The 23,063-nt window shown below is 45.5% G+C and overlaps 2 protein-coding genes across 2 annotated transcripts in view; one reads left to right on the top strand and one right to left on the bottom strand.

The window, feature by feature from the left end:
- The window catches only part of LOC125758286 (3 beta-hydroxysteroid dehydrogenase/Delta 5-->4-isomerase type 2-like), a 28,729-nt gene extending 10,001 nt beyond the window's left edge, over positions 1 to 18,728 (bottom strand). The window contains exons 1-2 of the mRNA XM_049415320.1: positions 18,602 to 18,728; positions 5,070 to 5,221 (exon numbers count right to left, since the gene is read on the bottom strand). Of these exons, the coding sequence (XP_049271277.1) occupies positions 5,070 to 5,221; positions 18,602 to 18,728 (279 nt within the window). The remainder of the gene's footprint in view (positions 1 to 5,069; positions 5,222 to 18,601) is intronic.
- Positions 18,729 to 20,814: 2,086 nt separating this feature from the next.
- The window catches only part of LOC119391547 (caspase-8), a 98,739-nt gene continuing 96,490 nt past the window's right edge, over positions 20,815 to 23,063 (top strand). Inside the window, exon 1 of the mRNA XM_049415321.1 lies at positions 20,815 to 20,880. Coding sequence (XP_049271278.1) covers positions 20,815 to 20,880 — 66 coding nt within the window. The remainder of the gene's footprint in view (positions 20,881 to 23,063) is intronic.

Genomic DNA, 23,063 nt, shown 5'->3' on the forward strand with positions numbered 1-23,063 from the left:
TAGCGACGTTCCAAAGGCAGCTAGGGCACAATACAGTTGCTCTTTTAAATTCCTGCTCCACGCCTGTGCTCTTTTCAACGGCAGCGGTCGATGAGTAAACGGCGTGCTGCAGGAGCTAATTGTGGAGGCAATGGTTTCGTGGCGCGGGTTGCCGCTTCCTTCGAGAGGTGGCGCCATGCTGCGTGCGCGCACCAGCATGGTGTCGCGTCATGCCCGCATACGCTTGGCAAATGCCCAGATTTATCTTACTCACTAACAGGAAACAGTGGCTTTCATACGGACGAGTGCACAGTGTTGGGTGGTGTAGTTTGGTGGAGTGTGCCCATGCGAACTTGCACAAGATTGTGGCTAGTATAATCCCCAACCAATTTGCTTTGCCTGGGTCCATTTCATGCTTAGATATACTCTCGATCGATTACGCGAAAGCCAGCCATTTTTTAACGCCCCTTCTACTATATAGTGAGGTGTGGCATTGACACGGGCAGCGATCTTTCATTAGGTGCCGCAGTACGATGCCGTTTGATTTGAATATTCACTGCGACCTTCCTTTCGTCCTTTTCCCCCTTTTTTTTATCCCACGATGCCTCCCCCCTCTCCCACAGTCACAGAGCCACACTTCCTACTAGGGCTGAAGAAAATACCGTTTGGCCCACACCTGATACACATCACCTACATCCGCCATAGCCTTTAAGCACTTTAATAACTCGTAGATATCGGCTTTGGTCGATTACCTCGCCGTTTCTCCCGCACTTCCACCATTGCGAGTGCTCACCAAGCCACTGGCTATTCAGTCTTCTGTAGTCGTATCTTCTATAGAGTCCGACTACCCACAATTGGTTGCTAGTCACTGCCAGATAACTCGGCGCTTATGTATGTGAACTTTGCATGTTTATCACCAGCGTGCGCAAACTTAGATTTCAGTGACTTGTCTCAGATTTCATTGGCTCGGCATGTGCACATTTCCGCCAAATTACATTCGGCCTTGCACAGACTGTCACCACCGCTATTCCGGCCTTCCCCAAGCATATTGGATACGCCTTCCAAGCATGCAGCAATAACAACCGACACATCGTGTCTATCTGCTGGATTCGCAGCTTTGAAAAAAAAAATTCAATGCCACTTACCGAAAACGTATTTCCCAGTCTAAGCATGATGTTGCACGCTCTCTTGGACCACATGATCATGCTCGGTATAAAATTGTGATCCAGCTCTCCATAAAGTGGCAGCGACCGAATAACGAAAGTTTGAAGCCGATGTCGCCCTGAAAAGATTCTCTGCTTACTCTCAAGGCTATTATGGTATATCGGGCATGCGATAGAAACCTAATGAATCCAGAGAGTTCTCGCATCCTCATGCATCATGCAATGTTCCCTCACCCGATTTATTTTATGCCTGCTAGATTCGTAATATATGGTATATGTAGGAATATTATTTATTATTTCCATCTAGTCATGCGTATTCAAACGACGTAGGAGTAAAATAAGTGTTCGAAAAAAATGCGATCATCCTTCAGAGGAGGGCACGGTAGGGAATGACGAAGAGTAACTTATTGCGCACTCTCAAAATAAGAGTAAAGGAAAGTGCAGTACATGCAACCTTGCAAACCTTGCTTGTTGTTTAGTAATGAATAAAAATGTTACTATATTATTAGATCGGCAGAGAACTGAACTGCTGTGGTGACAGCGTAAGAGTACACGAGCGCCTTATGTGCATGCAGAATGCACATAGGGCACTCTGCTCGGAACATACCCCCAACATAAGTACACCAATAGTATGACTCCTGTAATGCAAAGTCCTATCAACAAAAGAAAAAGCGCATGTGCGCGACCACACTATGCACGGATAGAAAGTGGTCCGTATAGTACAATAATTCTTATCGTGTAACTTAATGTTGTCACCAACAGACTCGTTCGGGTGACTGTTAGCTTAAGCAGCATTTGACAGCCATAGCGCCTTTGCAGCAGTGTCGATACACCGATTCATAGAATTTAAGAGATACAATACTTGAGACGGTAAAAGCTTGCTTAGTTTCATTCGTTCTCAGCACAAATATAGCCGTGATTGCCCAGGACTGCGCTTGTATTTCCTCAGCGTCCACTTTGTTACACTAGCGGGGACTTGTTTCAAGACATTTTAACTTTTGTGGGGCGCTTTCAGCGAACTTATGGTGGGAAGCTATCTCCCCAACGATACGTGGCGCGCATGCATTAAAGTAATTGTTTTAGCTGTGCAAGATACACATGCAGTAAGTCGAGATATGCGTGATGTCTGCCGGTTTCAATGGCGGCCATGCAGCGCCCGGGAAACAGAGACCTCAATATAGACGGCTGAGAGCTGTTTCATATGTATATACCCGAATGCAAATGCTATTCAAGTATGTTTCTTAAATGATGAAGTGAAAAGCTCTGGGGAAGCCATTGGCAGTTCGCTCAACATGCATCGACAACCCTCGTCAATTCTGCAGCGACCGCTTATTTGCAGTGTTTCAACGCGATAGCGTTAAGAGCCCATGTCGCAGAAATGCCAATGTCGGTTTCAGCGGTGGCGGCGTCTTTGGTTCTGAGCGAAAATTCGGTGTTGTCCGTCAGCGAAAAATCACGATAGATTTAATTAAAAATGACGGCTTGGAGCCGGAATGCAACTCAGGCCGACTGCGTTGGCAGCAGATGTTCTACCACAGAGCCACTCGTGTGCAAGAAACTGCTTCGCAAGAAAAAAAATACCTTTATAGACGTCATATAGTGGGAGGAGTCACGTGAACACATTACATGTGTTCGCGTGTAATGCGTGGCAGAAGAGTACAATCGCAACAGTCTTAACAGCATACGAATTGCGCAACTAATGGGTGGTTTAAAGGCCCATACATTACAAAGCGTGCAGGCAAATTTACTCATCATCGTCAGCACAGCACCCACATAGTGCGCAGCTATGTAGGCTTGCGTATTGTCTTGCAAGACGGCTAGTAGGTACTTCGCTATTTCGCAAGGTAATGAAATGTGGCGTGCTTGACACTTCGCAAGTGCAGTTGTAGTAGGAATTCTAGGAGAGTTTCAAAGGGCCAATGTTGCGCGCACAGCCGTTCCTTTACTCGCGGCGCGATTGAGGTGTCCATCGAGACGCGAAGCCTGTCTAGCGATTAGAAGGCGATGCGAACAGGGCCCGATTACGCTATTGCGTTCTACTCTTGAAGGCGAAGCTCAAGTGTTCTTGATGTTTTCGTTTCCTGTTTCTTTATCAACGCCTTCAGTGCTCGAACCACATGCAGCTGGCGGCAGGTATGTCGACACTGCGACCGTGTTTCCTGGGATATTCAAGTGACGCCGCACATCGCCTATCCAATGTCCTAATGGTAAATGACTGGGAGTGCACACACGGGCGCAAGAGAGAAGTCAAGACACCTCAAAAACCGTCCAGTCTTTATACAGGAATACGTACCCATCAGCTCGGCTTTCTTTTGTTCAATCGGTTTCTGTGTCCGAGCCTGAATGAAACATTTGTTCGGTGGCAAGTGAAACAATTGTTCTAGTTCATTCGCTCTAGTCAACCAATGGTTGTCCATCAGAAGTTGGAAGGGTAGCGCTAGTGTACATGGACTAGAGGAAGACACACGGACACACAGACGGAGGCTTCCGTCTGCGTGCCCGTGTGTCTTCCTCTAGTCCGTGTCTACTAGCGCTACCCTTCCAAGTATGAATTTCCAACTCGCCCAAGAAACAGCAGTCCATCAGAAGCTTTGCATGAGTTGTCCAACTCGGCGTCTTTATATTTATCTTCTCTATATTAACTAGAACGTCGCGGGAATCTGCTGACGCTGTCATCCACAGTGCAGTCTGTCTAAATGCCCTCACTATGAAAGTATGAAAGGGGCTCGTTAACAATGTTACGTACACGGGAGGTTTCATTCACCCAAACAAAAAAGTCATTTGGCACGTCATATAGTCGGGGACTCCTTATTTATACAAATCAACTGGTGAGACGCAACGGGCATGACGTTTTAGCATTCCGTTCTTATTCAAATCTCACCGCCACGTGCGGGAATCGAACCCAGCGCCCTCGTTCTTAGCTGCCGAACGCCATAGCCTCTAAACCACCACGGGAAGCTTAAGCCTGCCCTATGAAGTCGAAACAAGCATAGAAGCTTGCTTCCCGCGAATCACGGCTCCTTGTGAATACTCGTCCTTCGTTAATGTTCCTTATCATCCCTAGTACTTGAGGATGGCAACAGACCGAACGAAATGGAAACAGTGATCTGCGTTCACTTCATATCTGTGTTTTAAATATAAAATTTTGTCACATTACACAACTGGGTCTCATGTGCGCAGATTCTCTGAAATTTCAGCTGCGTAGCACACTGAAACTTCTTGCAATGCTTGTTTATGGTATGGTTTTATGTTCTTCGGTAAGCACGTTGGATTATCTTTTGTCGCGCTTTCGTGTTTCGCTGCGCCTCAACTACTTGGTGGTTCATTGTGCGTGGCTCTGTCGCGTAAGCGTACATCTTGTCCCGTGGTCGTGGCGTTGACGAAGGCAGCAGTCGGTGTGCTCAAGACGAAACCCTTTATTTGGGCGAACTTGCGCCCGCAAAATGAAAACCCAACGTAAAAGCGATTCGCGCTGTGCACTGATAGCGGCGAGAACAGCCGTTGGCCGTCGCGTAATCTGATCTGCGTTTGGGTGCGTCGGCACTTATACATGCGGCATCGAACCTTCGAGTGTTATCGCTGGTGGCCACGCTAGCTCCAGAATAAAGTCAAATGTTCGCGTTTGCGCGCTCAAGCCTATCAGAGCATTCTTAAATAATGTGGAAGGTTCCGAGACATTGGGGCGCGGCTTGCGAAAGGCAGTTATACGTGCAGCAGACCGGTTACATAAAATACGAAAAAAAGACGCCGCGGCAATGTCATATGTGAACGCATGAAGGAGTAATAAAATATTAAAGAAAAGGCAATAAGGAAGTTGATCAGTACTGAATCATTGAACGCTCAGCTTTCTATATGGTTCATAAAGCTTACTCTATCGCTTGTGTCGTGGCAAGCGAACGTACCGTCCTTTAATGAGCGTCCGCTGGCCTGAAGAACAATCTGTTCTGCTTGCGCTTTTGTCCTAGTGTACGGACCATCGTAGGCTTGCTTCTCTCCCCCCTGAATCACGCAGATACTCCCTGTGTAGACGAGGTACGGAACGCTCTCTTCCACACAGGCATCCACCACATTCCGTGTACCTGCAAAATAAAGTAGCCTCAGAACCCGTGTGCAAGACCATGCCAATGATGGACGGTACAGTGTACGAAATGAAACAATGAAAACGAATACGTCTAACGTACGCGTATTTCACTTCTATTTCTCGCTCTGCGTTAAATAATAAGGTTTGTGGCATAATGTTTCAGAAAGCATAGAGAAAGAACAAACAGGTTATGTAGTAATGTTGCTAAAGAACGGCAAGTAATTTCTATGGTGAACTAAATCAAAAGACTGCCTAGTAAATTCAAGGATCGCGGAGAAATATAAACGAATGACTGTAGTGCAATGCGCAAACTACCGAGAAAGCGCTGATAATGTAAAAAATTCTCTTTACCTCGACCGAAAACAAATATGTTTGTGCCGCAAATGGAGGGTCTCATATATCAGCAGCTGAGAGCGAAACAAAAACAAAAAACAAACACGACTGTCAGAGCACTACTGTTTATGGCCTTGGCGAAATACACACAACCTCACTGACGAAGCCACAGCAGTCCTTTGCTGACAACAGTTGATAGTTAGAGATATGGATAACTGACTCTCATTTTTACAATGCAGCCTCGTGGATGTATACTGGAAGTGTGTGAAGTATGCATTTGATCGGAGCTCATCGACGCCAGCTTTGGACCAGTGTTAAGAAGCATGGCTTTGACTATACTGTGGTTGGCGCTGGGTCGGTTTTCAGTTGGAAACTACCTTTTTCAAGCAGTGCATTATCATGCAGAGCTTACTCAGAAGAACCCGCTTCTTGCAGTGTTGTCCCCTTTAGCGTGCTGCGGCACCACAGCCGTACGCTACCATCTGCGCCGCTGTGACCGATAACTATTCCTCGTATATAAATAAAAATTTCTTATAGGCACGTTTGGTGTACGGGATCAGCACTCGGATTCGAAAAAGCGGCGTTAATAGGAGTCACCGAACTGAGATGGAGGAAATTTATATGACCAGAAGTTCTTGCCGCACAGGTCCACCAGTGGGAGAACACAATGAACGCCACTTACGCCTCATCAAATAAATATTCGCCAGAATTCCAGCAAAAGTAACTCCAGCTGGCAAATGGACTCCAACGATGAGAAAGCGTGCTCCTGCTGAAACGCGTCAACTCGTACGGCGCTGACAGAACGGTGCTGCGCAATGCAGCATTGTATAGAGGGCACTTTCTGGCCATCGCCTCGTGTTTACACCTAAAGGAGTTTCGTGCCCATACTTGAGACATATATGCAGCAATGCTGGGTGCCATGACACGGCCGGTCTCGAAAGGCGCGCGAGTGCAGCTGTGGCCATGGGGAGATGAAGTTATCGACTCCAGAGAACTAGGAGGTGTGGGGAATTCAGGGCATCTGCAGACGTAATGCTAGGTAAACTGGCGCAAAGAAAATATAATTGGAGATTGCTAGCAAAGCGAGAAAGTGCTTTATACGAACGGCCCGCGGGCGAAGGGAACGTGACCAGCTTCAGCGCTCTGTATCGGGTGGGCCTCCCTGTTCAGTAGACCAGGGGGATCACCTGCTCTTCTCGTTTCGTAGACCAGCTCTAGCTGGCCCCACAGTACATACTTTTGGGCTAGTTGGTTCGGTACATTAAATGAAGCCATAGCGCTGAAAACACACTGACCACAAACGGCGACAGGACTTGCCCTGCTAGCTGGTCCGTCGAGGGGGACCTGGACAGCACTGCCTCCCGCTGCCTTGTGGTGGGATCAATTATGTTTCAGGGTTGTGGTGTGCTTTCGCAAGCTCATATGATGCGGTAGAGCGTTAAAAATTCCACGCATAGTTGGCAATCATATATACATATACAGCGCGCGTGTATCGCGCGGTCATGCCCGATCATTCTCTCACACAGGAGGCACCTTCGCTGGTCGCCGCTCTGGATACAGACACGCAGTGGGGTACTCTTATCAGCAGAAAGCGTCTCTTCGAGGAGCAATGCAAAGACGGCGTTTGTCGGCGGATCCTTATCCAACTATGTGACGCAGCATGTGACGATAACACACATGCACCCACCAGTGGTGAGTCAGATTCTTGTGTCCTCGTTGGCAACGGCCCCCTACTGCGGTACATCCCAAAGTTGACAATTACTGTAATTCTCCTTTCAGCGTGGCAATCTTTTTCCCACATTTTTATTCTATATTTTGCTTCAATTTCGCCACTGTTTGCTGACCGATGAACTAATCCTCTGTTTATTTTTGTTAGGACGTCCCCCTAACAGTTCTTACTTTGGGACCTCTGATTCTTCAATTACAATGCAAAACGAACGTATATAACAAATGTATATATTTTGAATAAACTTCAACTCCAACTTCAATAAAAATTCCACGGAGTCTCAGGAAAGATTACATTCGTTACTTCCACGATTCCGCTTTAGCCGGTCACAGGTCTGCCATTAAGACTTACGAAAATTATGTTAGACTGCTCCATGGCAAGCCATGCGCAAGGCCGTTATATGTTATGCACGATGTTGCTTCGTGTGCCAACGAGTAAAGCCACGCAGTGGCCTCTTACCACGGCGAAACCGTTACTTATTAGTTGTTACCGATTACATTACAAAGGAGGTTGGGTTATACCTCTTACGTGCAGTAACATAGTGCAGAATTTTGTAATTATCTTCTTGATGTGTTTTGCGGTTCGGTTTTCCATCACGATTGATAGCCGAGAACGCCAGGTACTTCACGAGTCGCACATCCGTGAAGAAATATTCTGCCTGGCGCGTCAAGCGCAAGAAACATCCCCGTGCCATCCACAGGCTAACGTCACCGAACGCTTCAATTCAAAACTGAAATCAATGATGAGGGCACAGAGAAGGGATCATGCGAAATGAGCCGTTAGCCTCTAAGAATTGCCGTTTTCGATGCGTGTGCTCAATAGGTACACGGGTTATACACCCACATTCTTGAAATTTGAGAGGGAACTTTCATTCCCATTAAGCCACACCCTGGTACCGCCGCATTCGTCCTCCCCTGATAACTGTTTTCACTCAAGCACGGCGAAAGCGACTTACAAACGCTGTCGTTGTTGCTCGTGAGGAAGGGGGTAATTTTAGGCTCGAGCAAGCCTCTCAGTACAACACCCATCGTGGCAACATTCAGTTCGAGGCTGGTTACTTAGCTTTACGCCGTACCAATTACTTGATCAACATAGCTAAGAGCTTTTGTTAGCACATATTTCTAAACTGAAACTTTATAATACATGATTATTCACTTCAGCGGCCGTGGCCCACTTTGCTGGTGCATTGAACATTCACTGTCGAAGATGTGAAGTTCAAGTTTTTTTTTTTTTTGTAGCTTTGCACGCCGGCACTTTTAAGCAACGTTCCGCGCGCTCTCCAGATGCACTGCGGACGGCAAATTTCACCATCTTCCACCCGTCGACCTCAATTCCGATCGGATGACAGTGGCCGACCCTGTGTCGGCCGTCTCCTTCACTTCCCTCCACCAAGAGGCCTCCACCGCATGGTGTCGACTTAGACAGCGCTTTATTGCACGGCTCACCTAACCGCTTTGATATCCCGCCTCCCATTGGAGCGCCATCCTCGACCGCCCATAGGCAACTCACCACACCCGACTCCAGAACTGTTCCGGGGTCTGCTTATTTTCAACCTTGGAAACGGCATCTGTGTACACGCCCGAGGAGGCTCGCATCTTGTGGCCCATTTGTCGTGTTTCAGAAATCTGATGGCGAACCCACCGAAACGGCTCCCTGCACCAAGGACCACTCCGAGCCGCCTATATTCGGCAGTCAGTTCCCCAGCCACCGCCACAACGACCTGTGCCAGCCGCAATCGAGGCCGCTGTCACTCAATGCGTCCTCCACTCAATGCGTCCTCAACTCCTGGCGCAAGGAGCCCTTGCTGCTGCCCTTCCCACCAACCGGTCATCCTACCACCTTCGCCACCCGCGGACATCTATTACTCTTCTATGAATAACTCCCGGAGCGTGCCCCACCCGTGTCAGCGGAGGGGGGCAGTATAGTGTAGGGGCGTTTGCTGCCTCCAAACCGGCAATGGCAACGATGACGAGGCGCGCTTTCATTTGCCAGGACAGCCTTTTCTTAAAGGGACACTAAAGAGAAACAATGAATTGGTTTAAGTTGATAAAGTGTGCTCGGAGAACTATTCTGTAGTTCATTTCACAACCATATGTTTATTATCAGAGAAGAAAATCCAAGTTCAAAGTATCATTTTTAAATTTCGCGCCGAACTTTGTAATTCGTGACGTAAAAGATTTCAAAGAGCATTTAACGTATTGTGGCGCCACTGGCTCGACGAAATTTCCACAAACTCGTTATATCAAGTCTCTGGCCCCCTCAGAGGACAATGTAGTTCGATTTACCCGATTAGGAACCACGTAGATCCAAGCAGGCGCCGTCAAAAATATTGACGTCACGGCAAATGGTGCGGCATTTCCAAGCTGGCGTCGCACATGTATTTTCTTTTAGCGCGTTTGCTCGCTTATTAAGCGTCTTCTCGCAGCAAGCGTGGTGTTTTTTGTATCGTGGAAGACTACATTACTAATGCGCGAAAAACCGTTTTGCTCTTTAGTGTCCCTTCAAGAGCATGATATATCTGACGATAGCTCGCACTCCGTTCCTAGCTTGGAGCTACCGGACGTGAGGCCCTAAAGCAGAGAATGCAAAACACGGGACGAACTGTTGTGACCAAAACTTCAGGCTTCCCTGCCCTATCGGGAAATGGGTAAAAGCAGAGTCCTTCAATGCTTTTCTGGTCACGAAACTCCGCCCGCAGTTTCATACAGGGACAGTGGCGGCCGCTAGGGTCGCCGCGGTCAACGCGGGGGCAACGCTCGGCTGAGTGCTGTGCCGGTTAGAGGCAATGGTTTGACCTGCACCAAGCCGCAATATTTCAACTACCACTCATACTTCACCTCACATACGATGTGTTAGTCGCATACGCGTGTAAAAAACTTAGTTTAGCGTATTTTTTGTTTTAAATGTGAAGCATTTCTTAGCGAACTTCTGCGACTTTGAGCGTATCTATCTATCTATCTATCTATCTATCTATCTATCTATCTATCTATCTATCTATCTATCTATCTATCTATCTATCTATCTATCTATCTATCTATCTATCTATCTATCTATCTAGCCGCCTACGACTTTGTGCTCTCCTGGCCGTTTCGTTAATCGGATGTATACCAAAATTGGTGTGCCATAACATGACCTTATTACGAACATAAAAGACAGGTCATATCATGAAAATCATGACACGCATGTCATGAACAGCATGATTTACATTCCACGGCCTTTGGGCTCCCTGGCCGTTCCGTTAATCGGATGTGTACCAAAATTGCTGTGTCAAAACATGGCCTTATCACGAACATAAATGACAGGTCATATCATGAAAATCATGACACGCATGTCATAAACAGCATGATTTACATTCCACGGCCTTTGGGCTCTTGCGGCCGTTCCGTTAATTTCATATATACCAAAATTGGTACGGCATGACAAGAGTTCATGACGAACATAATGACAGGTCTTAACATGCAAATCATGACGCGCATGTCATGTGCAGCATGATTTACATGACATGGTCTCGGGGCGCTCGCGGCCGTTTAAATGAAGGGATACATACGAAAACTGGTTTGACGAGACATTTCTGTATGACGAACATAACTGACACTTGGTAACCTAAAAATCATAATATGCATGTCATGTATGACATTATTTACATGCGACGCTCATGGCGCACTCGCGGCCGTTTCGCTAGGTTGATATACACCAAAATTGGTATTGTGCGATGTGACTTTATGAAGAACATGAATAACAGGTGGTAGCATGAAAACCATGACATCTGTGACATGTATGTCATGATTTACATGCCACGCTCATGGTGCATTCGCGTCCGTTTCGCTTGCGTGGTATACACCAAAATTGGTGTTACGCGACACGACAGTATGCGAACGTAAGTGAGACGTGGTAGCATGAAAATCATGACATGCAAGTCATGTACGACCTGATTTACATGCCACGCTCATTATACGCTAGCGGCAGTTTCAGTAGATTGATATACACCAAAATTGGTATTGCGCGATGTGACTGTATGAAGAACATGAATGACAGTTGGTAAGATGAAAACCATGACATGCATGTCATGTATGTCATGATTTAATTGCCACGCTCATGATGCATTCGCGACCGCTTCGCTAGCTCGATGTACACCAAAATTGGTATTGCGCGAAGCGACTGCATGACGAAGGTAAATGAGACGTGGTAACATGAAAATCATGACATGCACGACATGATTTACATGTCATGCTCATGACGCACTCGTGCCGTTTCGCTTGCTTAACATACACCAAAATTGTTATTGAGCGACGCGACTGCATGACGAACGTAAATGAGAGGTGGTAACATGGAAATCATGACATGCAGGTTATGTGTGTCATGATTTACATGCCGCGCTCATTGCGCATTCCCGGAAGTTTCGCTAGCTTGGTATACACCAAAATTGGTATTGCGCGACGCCACTGTATGACGAACGTAAATGAAAGGTGGTAACATGATAATCATGGCATGCATGAAATGTACGAGATGATTTACATGCCATGCTCATGGCGCACTCGTGGCCGTTACGCTAGATTGATATGCACCAAAATTGGTATTGCGCGATGTGACTGTATGAAGAACATGAATAACAGGTGGTAACATGAAAACTATGACATGCATGCCATGTATGTCATGACTTGCATGCCACGCTCATGGTGCATTCGCGGCCGTTTCGATAGCTTGATATACACCACAACTGGTATTGCGCGACGAGACTGTATGATGAACATTAGTGACAGGTAGTAACATGAAAAACCATAATATTCATGTCATGTATGGCATGATTTACATGCTCTACTCATGGTGCACTCGCGGCCATTTCGCTCCTTTGATATACACCAAAATTGGTATTGCGCGATGTGACTGTATGACGAACATAAATGAGAGGTCTTAACATGTGAATCATGTTATGCATGTCATGTACGGTATGATTTACATGTCACTGTCATGGTGCGCTTCCGGCCGTTTTGTTAACGTGATATATACCAAAATTGGTATGGCGTGACACGAGTGCGTGATGAACATAAACGACAGGTTATGCATTTATATACCAGAATATGCGTTTCATTGGCATGGTGTACACTAGATTGTGCATGCATGCGTGCATGGCAAACATGCGATATATGGTGGACTAGAATCCATGGCATGAATGATTTCATTTGGCTCAAAGATAAACAAGGCGATGTATGCAGCTCTTTGCTGGCTGCTTCGCATTACATCGATTCCCACAGTGCGTGGGATCTGCCGAATTTTTTTTTAATATCAAGGCTGCGATGGATACAGTCGTGCCGACGCAGCAATATTAGCTGTATATGTTGCTCCAGAGAGGTTCCTTACCTCAGGCAGTGGAGCACGAGAGTATTTATTCAAGCACGGGATATTTACCTAGACTTGTGACACTGCACAAGCCTTACAAACCCACCAACTCGCAAACTGAAGTCTCGTAGCGGGAGTTGAGCCAGCGCCGATCGCGCTATTTACAATGAGGCCGTCTACGCCGCGGGAGTTCAACACGGCCGCATTACAAAAAAGAGAAGCTCTATATTCCTGTGTTTACATTTTATGTAAGCTAACTGCACTGCGCTGCAGCCTACCTCACAGAGCTTCGGCAAAATTTGAAATCGGGAGTGACGAAGCTTTTGCAATGTATAACGTCCGTGTGCCGCTTGAACACCAGCTGATATCTAGGACCTAACTTAACCTTAACTCCGAGTTTGTAACCGCGTTTTGTCCATTTTCTACGAGTAACATTGACAATTTCAAGTTGCGTGGACATTACACGAGCGAAAGTGTGTCGCACCTCACAGTGTGCTGCGTCGCAAAGGCACTCAGGTATCTCCAATCTTCGCGCTCGCAGCACCTTCACAAATCACAACGTGCATTACTTAGACTGCTTAGATAGACTACGTCTGCACCGTGTGATGCAACGATTTTCTTAATGAATACTGCACACGGGAGACTTGATTGACTGAAACGAAACTGCGTTTCGTTAATCTAGAGAAAATAAACACATGTGATCACAAGCAGAGCTCTGTAGCGCTTTCGAATTATTCAGAGCGTGGAAAATGCAACACGGGACAAAATACCCAAAAACGTGTCAAGCTGAGGAAGCGTTAATGCCATTTGCGTCCATACTTCACTATAATTGCTTATTTCAATGCACATGTTTGAGTGTTTGTCAATCCACTAATTTGCAGTAACTACAGCAAGAATGCGACGACTTCAAGAGAAAGATAGAAAAACTTTTATTGGAAAAATACCTCAGAAAACAGAAAGCTACGAGCGACAGTTTCCTAGCATATCGAAACTCTCTCTAATATAATAATAATAATGTCTGGGGTTTAACGTCCCAAAACCACGATATGATTATGAGAGACGCCGTAGTGGAGGCCTCCGGAAATTTCGACCACCTGGGGTTCTTTAACGTGCACCTAAAGCTAAGTACACGGGCCTCAGACATTTTCGCCTCCATCGAAAATGCAGCCGCCGCGGCCGGGATTCGATCCCGCGACCTTCGGGTCAGCAGTCGAGCGCCATAACCACTAGACCACCGTGGCGGGGCAACTCTCTCCACGGCCAGTACATGGAGAGAGCAAGCTAATGCAAAAAACAAGGAGAACTCTGAAGTACAATACAAATATTAAAAAGATAGCTTAGTTGCCATTCAGTGAATAAAAATAGAAAAAAAACGCTTTTTTTTACCAACGGCAAACAAGGAAACAATGCAAAGCATTTAATAAGCTGGAAAGGACCTAAACACTATTCTAAAAAGACAGGGCGTGCAAACACGGACACAAGAAAGAAGTGATGACACCACAAATGCCAGCGCCGGCCCGCAACTTTGCCTTCTCGCATTGCAAAGACACATGTTTTCCATTCACTGTGAAGTCGTCCGTTCGAATAACGTCGGTGGCGTCAGAATGTTTCTCGCATACTGTAACGTGTTCACAATCGAATGTAAATCCGCCAGATTCCTGTCGCGGTATTGCCCCTTTCTATTCATCCCTCTCATCGCCGCCCTTTGGCAAACTAAACAATGACACCTTTCCGCTCGTACCTCTGTAGCCGGAGCGACAACCCGGACCCCGGTAGACCGCAAGTCTTCGGCATCGTCACTCACGTACACATTCCATGTCTCTGCACACATTTCTCACACCCGTCAGTCACACAAATTAGAGTCTTTTAGCAAGTTACGGAAATACGGTACGCAAATACGGTAAGGCAGTACGGTACCGCTCCTCCTTTCCCGGTCGTTGAACGGCCAAAGCACAACGAGCGGGAAAGGAGGAACGCTACCGTACGTCCTTACCGTATTTGCGTACCGTATTTCCGTAACTTGCTAAAACTCTCTATTAAGAAACAACGAGGAAAACTGAACGCCGATGCCGCCGGATTCCTCGGGCCCCCAGCTCTCCCGCAGCAAAGCTCTCCTCAATGCCCCCTGCTAGGGTGCCTTGATGCCCGCGCGCTCCGCTGAGGGTGAGGACAGGCGCGTCGTCTGCTACGACGGCCGCCATTGCGAATCCCGCCGCAGCTCGGCAGCATCCGAAACGCGCTACACAAAGCGCTTGCGGTGCACGGATACGTCCGGAAATAAGTGCACGCTAGTGAGCTTTCTCTTTTTTCTTTTCTTTTTTGAAGCTTGGGCAGCTTTTATTGCTGTTGTTGCCTAAATGTTTATTAACGAAGCATATAATTCATACAAGCTGACGGCCTGTGCATGTGTTATGCGCTAGAGCCTAGAGGTAGACGTACACTCTGCTTTGTTGAAAACAAATCCTCTTCCTTACGCCGGAAACGACAAAGTCTATAGCCTTACTTAATTTTCTCGTAAGCTCTGCATTCCAGATACACAAATAATTATCGTTTAAACTATTTGTATACATGTCAGCAGCAGCAATATATGTATCTGAACAAACACAATTTAGTGTTGCGAAGATACCTAAGCGCGATTAAGGTGGCTCATTTTGCTAAGTTTGCAAACAGTTTAGTCGTTTATTATAAATGGCATCATACATATTGTACACACAATAAGGGCCGAGGGGCAAGTACGGTGCGAATATCCTGCTAAATGAAACGAAAGCTTCTTTATCATTATTATTGCTGACATTTCTTGCTCGCAATCTGTAGCCGCTACTGTATCGGCACTCGAGTTGCACCTTGAGTCCTTATCAAGACGGTGAATACGTTGTTGAGTAGTATGCCGTAAAACTTGGCATGCGCGCAGTATCAGTGTGTTTTTCCTTATTTTTCTGTATCTGCAGGTCTGCTCGCATGCCCCATTGCATGCACATTTTATTGAGCGTTCCAATACTGTTTTACACTTTGTCGGCAGATGCAGGGCGTCGTTTATTGTCTCTTTTATTAATGATAATATTTGAGGTTTTCTTTGCCAGAACCATGATATGATTATGAGGGAAGCCGTAGTGGAGGGCTCCATGAATTTTGACCATCTGGTGTTCTTTATAGCATTTCGACTCCACCTAAATGCGACCGCCGCGGCCGGGATCGAACACATGACTTTCGGTCAGCAGCCGAGCTCCGTCACCACTTACCACCATGACAAACGTATTTTTTAAGGCGAAAGTATTAATGCCTCATCAAACGCGAAATGTTGACCGTCGGCGTCCCGCGTACTACGGCGTCAGCATACCACGACGTCGGGGACGGGGGATGCAAAAGTCATCGTCACGTGATGACGTCACCACATGACGTCATCATGACTTCACAAATTTTGGCGTGCTCATATTATGCCGTTATCACATGACAATCGTAGCTTGGTCAAAGTGGGCAGATCACGGAGGCAGTGCAAAACCAGGTGACGTGCCTCCGATCTTGGAGGCAATGCAAAACCGCGCTAGGTGCACAAAAACTAAGATGGCTTCGCTTTCGAGTCGTCTTAAGCGAACGCATAGGGGCCCTGTGAGTTTTTATTTCATTACCTGGTATTTCATGACGTATTCATTGTACAACTTGATTTTATTTCTTGTATTTTTTTACTGACATAGCGTGGTCTACTGTACACCAATGCTTCCCCGTCTTCTTGTTTTCATGCGTCTTTGTATAGACGCTTCGCGAGAACTGTTTTGTATGTGCATTCCTGTATGAGCATTTAGGGTCTACATTTTATAAATAAGTAATTATGTTTGCTCAAAGAAATAAAATAATGTGGTTGTGTGTGTGTGTGTGTTTGTGTGTGTGTGTGTGTGTGTGTGTTGTGTGTGTGGTGTGTGGTGTGTGTGTGTGTGTGTGTGCGCGCGCGCGCGCGTTAATATACAGTGCTGACCATTTCATTGGGAACCATTATTGTGACCATTATTGTGACCATTATTTGTGCGCGTTAATGCTGCGCTGACAGAAGCAATTACACGAAAATAACGCAAATTACAAAATAAAACACAACTGCCACTAGTCCATTCACAGTGATCGTAAATGATTAAAAAAACAGGAACTGCGTAATTATTTAAGAGAGGACGAAAATGTAACCTTGAAACACAGAAACAGGGAAGGATAAAAAACATTCAACTGCACACACACACACATACATGGGCATCAAACCAGCACAGAAGGCGTACTTGAAACACGGAAAGGAATATAAAAAACAAGAACCCGCCGTGGTTTTGGTTATGGTGCTTGACTGGTGACCCGAAGGTTGCGGGATCGAATCCCGGCCGCAGCGGTCCCATTTCGATGGAGGTGAAATGAAAGAGGCCCGCGTACTTAGATTTAGGTGTACGTTAAAGAACAACAGATGGTCAAATTTTCGGGAGCCTTCCACTATATACGGCGCCTCTCATAATCATATGGGATTCTTGGGACGTAAATTCTCACAAATAATTATTATTTGGAAAAAAGAAGGATTTGATCTGCAGACAAACACGCATAATATATTCCATGATACATTTCAAATCACAAAAATAGCGAAAGCAAAAATCAAAGGCAGATACAGGACCAACCAAGTGCAGTAAAGAATGTTTGCGAAGAAAAATGCAGGATTCATGCACACGTGAACCAAACCATTTTAAGCATGTAGCTGATATCAGTTTGTCCATTTATTACGCAAGGTTAACACCGCCAGAAGTTACCCTTGCATGTGCATTCGAAATACCGGCCGGAAACTTACGCTGCAAGAGCATAATGTGTTCTTCGGATGCCGCTTGTCACGTTCGATTTTTACTGTCCAAAGAAACCTCGTATCTTCTAAAACGATACAGCTCCCAGCGTTTCTGGAATGACTGGTGCACTGCGGCACGCAACACCCGGCCATGGTGACGGTAGCGAGCGCATAAAAGTGGAGGGAAACGAGCGCCGACCTAAAAACTGCACGCGCGCCACGCACAAGAGACCGTGCGGGGGATTCAAGATGGCGGCCACGCTGCCACCAAGGCCGAAGAGGCGGCACCTGCCCTTTCAAAAGCTGACACCACTCTAAGCGGGGGCGCGCGCATCGAGGCACTCTACCCCCTGCGTGCTCCTAGCGCCGCCCCGCGGCAGCTGCGGCGACATAGCAAGCTCTCCCCATAGCGTTACGGAGGAGTTTGATGACCAGAAAAGCATTGAAGGACTCTGGTACAAGCGAGGCTTCGCGTGTGCGACGCTGACGTACAATGCGAAGCTCTTTTCTTCTATCTATCTATCTATCTATCTATCTATCTATCTATCTATCTATCTATCTATCTATCTATCTATCTATCTATCTATCTATCTATCTATCTATCTATCTATCTATCTATCTATCTATCTATCTATCTCATTGCGCAGTGCTCCCTTCGTAAATGTTTCCTTCCTACATGTCGGGAATCGGACCGTCATCCACGTGCTTAGCAGAGCAAACCTTTACTTTATACAGGCAACTACGATGGTCATTCGTTCATATCCAGGCAACAATGAAATGTGGCAACATGAAGTTACAAATCACATCGATAACACCGATAAAAGATCAGATTGTCGTATGAAAAGCGGCTTATCGCCTACAAACAATCTAGAGCTCAAGAATTATTGGAGATGGCTCATTAAATGCGGATGTGACCGACGCACCTTCGAGCGCCTGCATTTATTTGTGTTCGCGTGCCAAGTTTTTTACACTCACACATACAACGCCAACGACACTTGTCAGTTATTACAAGCGTCGCTTGAAGAAGTGCCTCAAGCAGGGCAACTGTCTTCAGAGAGTAGACAAAACCGCGCTCATTCGTCCTATATTGTTTTCCTCAGAGTAGAAGATAGCGAGAGAGGAGACTGTAGGAGAGATGGTGTATCTGTGTGTCTCCCGCACTTACCTTGGACGTTGACCTTTACCGACGGCCTCTGTATCCTCTACCACCGTCACAGGAAGCATTGATGCGCAGTGGATCACCGCGTCGGCGCCCCTCACGGCTTCCCGGACGGCTTCCGCATCGCACAAGCTGGCAACCACGTGTTTCATCGTCTTGTATATTGGGTGCCCTGCGAAATAAGATAGCGGGGCCGATAAACTGTCGAACGCCTAGAGGTGTTCTACTCGCTTGTTAACGTCCTGAAAAATTTGTTTGTAGTGCACTTATCCTCGAAACAAAAATCACTTGACCAAATATACTTCGTCTAATCAAAGAAGTTTCAATAAACAGTGGTTGATTTTTTTTTTGGCTGGTATAGCAATGCACGAATTGAACCCCGTGCATTCGAGTGTGATAAACTCTTGAAATGAATCCTCAAGCAGTAACCTACTTTGCGATATACGCGTTGCCGAAAACTCTGAGCTGTTGCAGAAATTCTTACCTTCCATTCAGCGATAGGCGTATTTTTTTAAACAGCAGTGTGTGTCTACCGTAGCCTCGGCAGCGCTTACCCCAAGATTTTGTTAACAGCACATTTCTTCCAAGTGGATGTGCGTTAAGAAGCCACTACCTTGAATGCATATAATACATATAGTGCGCAAAAGCAAATATATATAATGTTCATTGAGAAAATTTTGCAGCTGGTCACAGATACATGTTAATTTCAGTTTTAAATATTGTTCTCCAGATCACGTAATCAAGCTCAATCAGTAGGCCTCTGCTATATACCACATGGGGCGCTTAAAAATTCGCGTTAACGTTAAAGAAAGCTGCGCCCTACATATTCCGCCGCATGCTTAGGAGCATTCGAACGAATAGATGGGCCAGACTTAGGAATAACGCTCAACGCAAAATATATCGGCACCTTACAGGCTTCCATATGAAAATGTACTCTTCAATACTGCGACAAATTCCAACAAATAATTGAGGAACTCCACCGGAGATGGTGTCAAGGAGTGTGGAACATAAATATATCGAGAAGACGAATGTAATACTCAACAACCTAGCAAGAAAAGGATAGATCAAGGTTACTACAATCTCTGCCAGAGTATTTAAATGTACGTTAATCTACATTAACAGGAGATAGAGCTTATCATGAGAAGGATTTTCGCTAAAAATTCACCGACGATTACGATACTGCCTAGTGCGAATTCTGAGCGCCGCTCATGTTGGCGCAACGCCAACTGTGTTTGAAGTTTTGGCTATCCGCAGTTGTGGCAATGTAACATTCGTTAAATATTGGCGCAAATACTGCCAGCGCTCGAGTGCTACGCACACCACTCTGTGCATTGCAGGCGTAGCGTCGTCATCAGTTTGATTACGCCCACTACAGGCCAAAGGCTTCTCCCGTGTTCCGCTAATCAACCCGGTCCTGTGCTTACTGCTGCCACGTTATAACAGCAAGCTTCTTAATCTCATCTGCCCACCTAACTTTCTATCTCCCACTCGCGCGTTTGCCTTCTCCTGGAATTCAGTCAGTTACTATTAACGACGAGAGGTTAGCTTGCGAACATCACAAATCTTACAGATTGCCTGCCGAGAGGACTTGGATAAATGCTGCGTTTAAGCCTTCACGACACACTTTTCTTTAGTGTACGACCCAGCTAAGCTATGGCTGCCGCGGCAGAATGCAGATACAACACAATATCAGAATGTAGATACAACACTGTGATGTTGTAGATACAACATCACAAATTTTAAGATTGCCTGCCGAGAGGACTTGGATAAAATGCTGTGTTTAAGCCTTCACGACACACTTTTCTTTAGTGTATGACCCAGCTAAGGTATGGCTGCCGCGGCAGAATGTAGATACAACACCGGCAACTTCAACAATGAAATTAAGCGGTCACCACCCACCTTCAGTGCATTTCACATAAACGCTCGTAGCATTAATAATAAAATGAATAGCTTGTGTCTCTTTTTATATGACTTGGTAAAATTTGATGCCATACTTTTGACAGAATCCGGGCTTTCTTCGAGCGATAACCCACCAGAAATACCAGGGTACAATTATAATGGAGTTGTGCGGTCCGCAAACTGCGGAGGAGGAATTGCGCTGTACATCGAAAATTCCATTGTGTGCGACGTTTCCAATGAACTTACTTCTATTACACCCAATATTGAGTGCTTAATAGTAAGACTTATTTTCAGTTTATGGAAACTTTGCTGCCTAGTCTTCACTCAGTCCACGCAGCAATGGGTGATGTGAACATCAATATGCTCAGCGGTGACGCATCCAGTGAAAATTTGGATCTGTCCTTCGTACTTACGCCTGCACAAATGTAATCACGTTACCTACTCGTATTAGTGGAAATAGCGCCACACTTCTTGATATCTGTGTCATTAGCCTACCCTCTATTCAGTGTTCAACAGGCGTTTTCTCCCTCGATATCAGCGACCATTCTCCAATTTTTGCGTTCATACCAGTAGCCCTCCAAAAGGACGCAAATACCGCGAACTCGAGTTATGGCGATATCAACTCCATTTCGCTCAAGAATATTCACTCTGGTGCTGAAACGATAATATGGGACAGCGTTTACGCAGAAAGCGATCCCGATCAAGCGTATCGTCTTTCTCTAAAGGAAATTGTAGCCAGCTACGAAAAACACTTTCCTGTAGTACGCAATACAACACAAAGCAAAAGAGTATGTAAGCCTTCAATAACGACCAGCTTGCACCGAAAGAATAAAAACCAAAAACAAAATGTACCTTCGGTTCGTTTTAACATGTGGTGCTGTCGTGCTTGCAGAATTCAAATCATACCGCAATAAATTAAACGCTGACTTAAAAAAGGTAAAACTTTCCTACTATGATTCATTGTTTGCTAGAGTGTACAACTCGAGAAAATTATGGCGAGAAAAATAATAATTTATCTAACCCCTCTAAAGCAAAGTGTAATTAACATTGCAGCTTTTGCTCAAGACAAGACAGATGTAGAAGCCCTTACAGAAATGAACGAGTTTTTTTTTCGAATGTTGGAAACTACGTGCGTCCGATTCGTAGCAGTAGTTGCACTAACGCGCCGGTGTTCGCACGTTCAACACTGGCAAATTCAATTACTCTCTCTCCGGTTACTGAACAGGAAGGCACGAACTTTATTTCTAGAACTTGAAACAATGTCGCTGCTGGGTTGGTTGGGCTGAGCGCCGTCCCTGTTAAGCATGTTACTTCAGTCATAGCCCGTCCGCTGACATTTATAATTAATCAAATGCTACAATCCGGTATATTTCCCTCTGATCTTAGTGTTGCACGTGTAATCCCCGTGTACAAAGTTGGAGCTATTAGAGAGATATCGAACTACCGGCCGATATCCGTTCTGCCTATCTTGTCGAAAGTCTTTAAGAATGTGATCAATGCACGGCTCGTGAACTTTTTAGCTAAGTATCACGTCTTGGATGATTCACAGTATGGCTTCCAGAAAGGAAAATCTACCGAAATGGCATTACTGCTAATTAAGAATGAAATTCTCAGCAACATGGAAAACAAACTTTTTACTGTCGGCTTATTTATCGATTTAAGGAAAGCGTTTGACTGCGTGAACCACAGTATTCTACTGTCTAAACTGCATGATTATGGTATACGTGGCATTGCCCTTGATCTCGTGAAAAGCTATCTCTGTAACATGAAGCAGTGTGTGAAGGTCGGTGACTCGGCGTGTCTAACTGCTATTGTACAATTTGGGGTGCCTCAGGGGTCAATTCTAGGGCCTTTGTTGTTTATGCTCTACATCAATGATTTTTGTGATGTGCCCGATTCACCTAAACTGGTCATGTATGCTGACGACACAAACATATTTTTTCAGCACCAACTTTAACAAGCCTAAACACTACAATAAACAATTACCTAATTAAACTTGAAGAATGGCTGGACTCTAACAGATTAACTATAAATGCTAAGAAGACAAAATATATTATGTTTAAACCACTCAACAAAAATGTAACTCTGAACTTGCCCTTAATTTTCAAGAAATTGTCCTTCAGCGTGTTTCATCAGAAAAGTTTCTAGGTGTTTGGTTCGAAGATACCATGTCTTGGAAAACGCATGTCAACAAGCTAACGATTGAATTAGGAAAAGCAGTTGGATGTCTCTACAAACTTAGAGAATTAGTTCCTCTAAGTCTGAAGAGTGCTATATATTATTCAAATTTTTATTCACGTCTTTCATATTCTACCTTAGTCTGGGGTACAACTACTACTAACTATAATAATAGAACAGCTGCAAAAGAAGGTGTTAAGAATCATTGAAAATTTCAGTGGACACCCAAGTCTACTACCCACTGCTCCGCTATTCATTACAGATGATAGGCTAAAAGCTTCCAAGCTACACGACTATAAACTGCCGCTTTATATGTATAAAAACAAGCTTCCAAATGACGAAGAACACACGCGACATAACTACAGCATACGTAACAGGCAAATACCAGTACCAGATACTCGCACAAACTA

The sequence above is a fragment of the Rhipicephalus sanguineus genome, chromosome 4, assembly GCF_013339695.2.
Source record: "Rhipicephalus sanguineus isolate Rsan-2018 chromosome 4, BIME_Rsan_1.4, whole genome shotgun sequence".
Taxonomy (NCBI): Eukaryota; Metazoa; Arthropoda; class Arachnida; order Ixodida; family Ixodidae; genus Rhipicephalus; species Rhipicephalus sanguineus.